Source organism: Sinocyclocheilus rhinocerous, unplaced genomic scaffold (assembly GCF_001515625.1).
Source record: "Sinocyclocheilus rhinocerous isolate Xijiao unplaced genomic scaffold, SAMN03320098_v1.1 scaffold1613, whole genome shotgun sequence".
Taxonomy (NCBI): domain Eukaryota; kingdom Metazoa; phylum Chordata; class Actinopteri; order Cypriniformes; family Cyprinidae; genus Sinocyclocheilus; species Sinocyclocheilus rhinocerous.
In genome coordinates, this window is record NW_015640045.1 from 84228 (window position 1) to 90789 (window position 6562).

Here is a 6562-nt window from a genome sequence, read left to right on the forward strand (position 1 = left end):
AGTTTATGCTGATACTTCTACAAATATCAAATTTTAAATGACAGATTGTTTCATAGAGAAAATCACAGTAACAGGGTTGACAATTTATTGTCATACTATTTTGATAAGTCTTATAAAATTACATTTAAAGTGCAAAAAAAGAAAAAGAAAAAGACACTTCATGCAGCATTTACTTCCTGAAAGGATGATGATGTCAAATAACAGGGTTGCCAAGTCTTTTAATAATACATTCTGAGAGAATAAATATACTAGTTATATGTTGTATATTTTTTTCCAATCAAATGTGCACATTTGCTATTATAACAAAGGGAATTTGGAAATGGGGAAAAATAAATAAATAAAGCCAGTAAATGTGGACCATCATTATTTACATTTCATAGAATGAAACAGATAACTCATATCTAAACGGTAGAATATACAGACAGATAATACGGCTAATATTTTCTAAAGTTTTTCTAAGGTTATTCTATTCTAGAGCTGTCCGAGGTGCTGAAGGCCCTCATACATTTTGACTCATGTTTTTGTGCTTGTCCTTGTCTACATTTATCAAGGGTGTTGGAAGAGAATGTGTAGTTCAGTGTTGGTATGTTGGCTCCAATGAAAGCTCAGAAATCCCTAGCAACCATCCTCTTGTGATCATGTTACAAGATGTACAAATGCAGCCTGATCTCACAACATCAGTAGCTCAGGTCCTCGTTGAGAGAAAGCATCTTCATAAATGGGCTGCAATGCCTCATAAAGGGGATTCAATGCGAAATTTGGACTATCTCAAGTGTTTAAACACAGCTCAACTTCTGGAGCTCCTGGAAGACTGAGAAAAGGATGTGTTCAATACCAAATTACAAACAAACAGACAAAAAAAAGTATCTGGACAATTTCTGGTTGTCAAATGTTAGTTAAACTAAAAAATGTCATTGAGATTAGCTGATTGCAAAAATTGCTCAGAAAAGTTAGTTCTGAGAAAATGGCAGATCGCATTTGTTTAAAGATGATTACAGATTTCAAAAGTGTCTAAATACATTCATTGTACATGACTTACTTGATCTGAAGGACTTGCCTGCAGTTACAGCATCTTCAGAGGTGTAAAAAGATCTTGATGGCCTCCAACTGTTGGCTTGCAGAGCAGAACTTAGCACATCAGCCACATCTGAACAACTCTAAAAAGCTTTTAGCTGGAAAGTACCAGATTCTTGGTCAAATGGTGTCTTCAGTGCAACGCAAACAGAGAAAGTTGGGTAGGTTCTTGGCAGGCTTGCAATTTAATGCTTTTTTCTAATGTGTGTCGCTGTATAACTGATCTAATGCTTCTTGTGCCATATGCAGAAACTTTGCAGCAGAAACTCAGCCTTCGAGTGATTCATAAGCTTCTTAAGGAGAAGACCAATCATTCCTTGAGTCAGTCTGAGGTACATCTGAGATATGGTTTCATGAAATGCAGATTTCAAAGACGTAAGCTTGATTTCAAAGTTTTGATTGCGATTTCGGTCTTTCACTCTTCAGAATCTCTGGCAGAAGTTCATAGAAGGAAAACTTCTGCTGACAGATTTTGTGGAATCACTTCAAAGCTCTCAGACGTTGTGTCATCTACGCCTTTTTCAAGCTGAAAAGATCCAAAACCTCATCATACAAGCACAAATATACAGTCAAAATGCTGATTTTTGCTGTCTTGGGCATCATCCAAACTTCCTGCACTCACCGACCACAATCAATGTTTTCAGTGGCAGCGCTCCTGTTATCTTGCTGCCTGGTTTCCAGTATCCTCCTTTATCTTCAACATCACATCTTCCTCCTCTAAAGCCTAATGGCTGTGTCGACACATGCTCGACATTGATATCCAAAAACGAGTCGCGCTCTGAGACTCGCCGATGGCCACAAAGACATGCTGCTTTACAGCCACTTGAGAAGATTCAACCTAACATTTGCCAGACTCCCTAGTAAAGGTGTGCTGGTGATCTGGGAACTCTGCAAAAAGCACTAAATTATTGTTAAAACCATTTTATTGCTGAAATAAATCAACTAGAATATACAGTATATATCAAATATATTCTGACATATTGGACTTTTTTTTTTTTTTTTTTGGTAAATTTTTAAAAAAAAAAATTTTTTTTTTTTTTTTTTTTTTTTTTTTTTTTGCGTGTCCTAAGGCCATGCTCTGTATTCTGACATATTGGACGTTTTTTTTTTTTTTTTGGTCAATTTTGAATAAAATCAGTTAATTTGATTTCAGAAATGTGTCCAATTTGTATTACAAAATAGTCAAACAAATACAACCAAGTAATTATTACATTTGTATCATCAAAGCCTCCTACAACTTTTAAATTAACTTTCAGTAATTTTACAAGAATTTACCAATTCAGAGTCCACTCTAGGTAGTAAAACGGTTAATAATTGGTGATGGTTAATAGTTTTCATCTATTATATTTAGCCTAATTTGCTGCCATCTTCTATGGCTCCGAGTCTGTCAGTTGATTCATCTGGTTTAGAAGAAGGTCAACACGAGGAATAGTTGCTTGAATGGACTCATCTCTCTAATTAGAGCTCATTAAACAGGCTGAGAGGGTAAAGGAGAGCTTTTGTCTGACCGTTGGCTTCTTTTGTCTCTGGATAATACTTTGGTTACATCACTGTCAGTATGTGCTATTGTCTGCAGCAGCTCAAATTGGGCAATTTTCTCATCTGTCAGCTAAATGCTTCTAGCCTTTGAACAGCTCAGTCTGACAGACATTAACTGCCCCAGACAACTGACAACGTTTATAAGAGGTAAAACTAAATAGTGAGAATGGGACCTTCAAAAACAATTATCCGTAGATGGAAATACAAAATTCTTTATTACAAAAATAGTTCATTACTGTAAATAAACAACTTTTTTAGTGCTCACATTATCCAAAATTACTGTTAAAAAGAATATACCATTTTGTATCCCTTAAGAAATAAATACGCATCACAATCACATATTTTAAATATAAAAAACACAAATTAGAAGAACATACTAACTTCCTTCTGTAAACTTTGAAGCAAATATTTTTGCAATTCTTTTGGTCTCTTCACTTCTCTGTGATGGAGGGATGTTGGGTCTTGATCGAGGCATTCTTCTATATAGATTTCCAAGACTTACAGTCTCCTACAAAGAATTAATTTTAATACCTAAATCATAACAGGCTTAAAAACAAATAAATAATTTTACAAATAAGAAAGCGGACCAAGATTCATGAACTTTGTAGACTGTGCTTACAAGATAAAGGTTAGTCATTTTGGACCACATTTGAAAATGTAGTCGTTCATATAGCAGTTGCAGTTGAAATGGGTAGCTGAAACGGGCAGTGCAGTCCAAGTTTAAACTATCAGACTCGACGCTTATGTGGGTTGCCAGATTGAAGATACACAACAGGAACGAGCGCAATTGAAAATGGAAGTACACGAGCCTTACACTGTCAGTTGATGAGTTGATTTATCCGTATTTTAATATGCCATAGAGCTTTTTACATGGATTTTGAGGCTTTTTAGGTCGTGTAGAATCTGCGATCTCTGACCCAGTTCATTTGCTGGTTTCCATGGCTGCAATACATGGTGTTTTTCACCAGCTTGCAACCAAGGGTGCTGAAATATTATTGGGTAAACTGGCAGTGGGTGGAATCACACGGACCAAAACAAAAACAGACATTCCGACACGGAATGCACATTTCAAAGTCGAATAACTGGCTGCAGCATTGTTTTTTTGAGAAACAAGTATGTGAACTTAGCATATTTCCTAAATATCTGCAAACATATTATGGTATTTTTATGCTTTAGCACAGTCAAAAAAAAAAAAATGAATAAGACATACAGCGCCTTTACATTTTTCAGGATTACCAAACAGTTGCAGCAGCTTTATTGTAACTCAAAAAAATGGGAGAGTACTCACAGATTCTGTTGTTGCTGATGGAAAGATGGGTGCCATCCTCAAAGCCCTCATGGACGCCTCCAGCTGGTGAGCCGACAGGAAGAAATTTGGAATCTCTACAGATTCCAAACTGCACAGGGGGTTTAGATAAAAAATAACCTAGATATCATTTAATAAGCAGCAGTTTAGAACACTTGTCCCACAGACTTCCATTTTAAATTCCCTTATAAAGGAAGTCTATGGGGCAAGTGTCAGAGTTTTTTGTTGGTTTTTACAAACTGAGGCTGAGTTATCAACAGCATGCCACATATGCGGTCAAAAGAACTAGAGCAACAAATGACTTTTTGGGGTCATACAAAGCTTGGAAGGATACGGTTTTGCTGTCCACTCATCACTTTTATCATCTGTTTCTGAGCCAGACTCTGTACAGGGAGGCAAGTTTGATCTCTCATCCCTTTCTTCAGGCCCACTGTAACTTTGTTCATAATCTTCCACCTCACTAATACAAGAAAGAGCACCGTCTCCATCCAGACCATCTGGAGAAGGCTGCTGTTCCCGATGATCTGTGGCAATAGTGCCGTCACTCCTAAATGTCTCCAGATCAGTTTCAGATCTTACACAGATATCTGAATCAGAATCAACGGCTTGTGATTCTGCAGTCAATGATTGCGGGTTAAAGTCTGGAAGAAGTTCTCTGCTTTTTCTTTCCATTCCTCGAGTGTGGATTGTGTCGTCATGATGCTGCACTAACTCCAGACTCTCCAGAGATCCCATATCTGGGTCAGACAGTAGGCTGGTCCAAGGGCTGGTTCTGTCTGTGACTGAAGTGACCTCATTAAGTGTTCGGGGCTGTATTAAAGTTTCCTCAAAATCTTCATGCTCATCCTCATCTCTTTCCTCTTCTTTACACTCATCTTCATCAGATGAGTGATCGCTGGAGCTGTGGTGGAGCTTTTCATTTTCAGGAGCAGCTGGTGACTGTCTAGTCTGTGCAGGAGCAGGAGAGCTGATGGGCGAGACTTCATCTTCATCCTCCAACATCATGTCTGATTCTTTATGAAAGCGTGGCTCTATCTCACAGCTATCAGACTCTGATAATATCAGCTGATCAACCCCAGACGTTAAGTGCTCCTCAACCACAACAAGAGTAGCAGAGCTTTTATGGGTAGTTGGTGCTTCTTCTGTCTGGTGTTCACTTAAGCCTAATTTGAAATAAATGTAAAGTTAAAATGCCTTTAAATAAACAGAAAACAGATAACAACTGATCTCACCTTTTATAATGTTATTGACCTCTCCCACCAGCTGACTGGACTTCAGTAGCAGTTGTGTGGCGTCCGTCTCTGAGTCTCTGTGTTCGTTCTGCCTGGAGGTTCCTCTCAGCTCACTCAGCTTTGGGAATGTTGGAGTAGACAACTTTCGGCTGAAATACCTTTGAATATCATCCAGCTCACTGAGGTTTTTCCTTAAAATGCAACAAAAAAATCCCATTAACAATCAAAAATGAAAGCCAAAGTGCAATGAATTGTCAGTCAACATAAATACCTAAATCGGAGAAAAAAAATAAAAAAAATAATCAGATTGTGTTATATCCATAACATATTTGCTATCTTAAATAATCTGGTAAATAACACAGTAAACTAAACCTCTAAATTTCTTATGAAGTCCCTTTTGATCACCAAGGCTGCATTTATTTAATCAAAAATACAGTAAAAACAATTGTGAAATATTATTACTATTTAAAATAACAGTTTTCTATTTTAATATATTTAAAAACGTAATTTATTCCTGTGATGCAATGCTGTATTTTCAGCATCATTACTTCAGTCTTCAGAGTCACATGATCCTTCAGAAATCATTCTAATACGCTGATTTGCTGCTCAAGAAACATTTATTATTATTATCAATGTTGAAAACAGTTGTGCTGTTGATATTTTTTGTGAGAGCTGCCTAGAAAATTCAAAAGAACAGCATTTGTTTGAAACAGAAATCTTTTGAAACATTATTAATGCCCTTACTGTCACTTTTAGTAAGGCATAGGATTTGCATATGCATAACATTTATTTGGGATACAAAATGGGATGAACATGTAAACAGATATTTGGATTTCATGTGGAGTCTGATCATTATCTCATGAGAATTCTTCTCCTTTCATCCAGGAAGTGGAGGACAGTGTGGGTACCTGAGGGCAGAGAAGAGTGCTGAGCTGGATGGGTGGGAATCTCTAGCCAAGGACGAGTGAGACGCTTTCTCATCCTCACGCAAAGTCTGATGGAACATTCTTATGTTGTCCATGTGCTCATCGTGGCGATCCGTCACACTGGACCTGAAAACACATCCCCACAGGTATTACTTCAGACAGTAAATCTGATAATAAGGCAGCTTCCAGATAATTTTCCCTAAATAAATACCTGTCAGAGAGCAGTCTTTCAAACTGATCAGCAGGTGTGCTGATCCTCTGCTCTGAGAATCGACTGATGTGGCTGGGGAAGCTGCTGTACGTAGACGCCGTTTGACAGCAAAGTGGAAGTGCACTAAAGAGAGCCTGCAAAAGATACATAATCATCAACATGTGAGACAACTGTATAAACATTATCAGGTCAAAATAACAGGTTATTTATTTTTTACACACTACCAGTCAAAAGTTTGGAATAATGTTGAAAGAAGTCTCTTGTGCTCACCAAG

The 6562-nt window shown here is 37.4% G+C and overlaps 1 protein-coding gene across 1 annotated transcript in view; it reads right to left on the bottom strand.

Moving 5' to 3' along the window:
* Positions 1 to 2244: 2244 nt before the first annotated feature.
* LOC107752384 (C2 domain-containing protein 3-like) overlaps positions 2245 to 6562 on the bottom strand; it is a 21263-nt gene continuing 16945 nt past the window's right edge. Inside the window, exons 29-34 of the mRNA XM_016568341.1 lie at positions 6289 to 6422; positions 6060 to 6203; positions 5152 to 5342; positions 4254 to 5082; positions 3902 to 4010; positions 2245 to 3121 (exon numbers count right to left, since the gene is read on the bottom strand). Coding sequence (XP_016423827.1) covers positions 2990 to 3121; positions 3902 to 4010; positions 4254 to 5082; positions 5152 to 5342; positions 6060 to 6203; positions 6289 to 6422 — 1539 coding nt within the window. The 3' untranslated portion in view covers positions 2245 to 2989. The remainder of the gene's footprint in view (positions 3122 to 3901; positions 4011 to 4253; positions 5083 to 5151; positions 5343 to 6059; positions 6204 to 6288; positions 6423 to 6562) is intronic.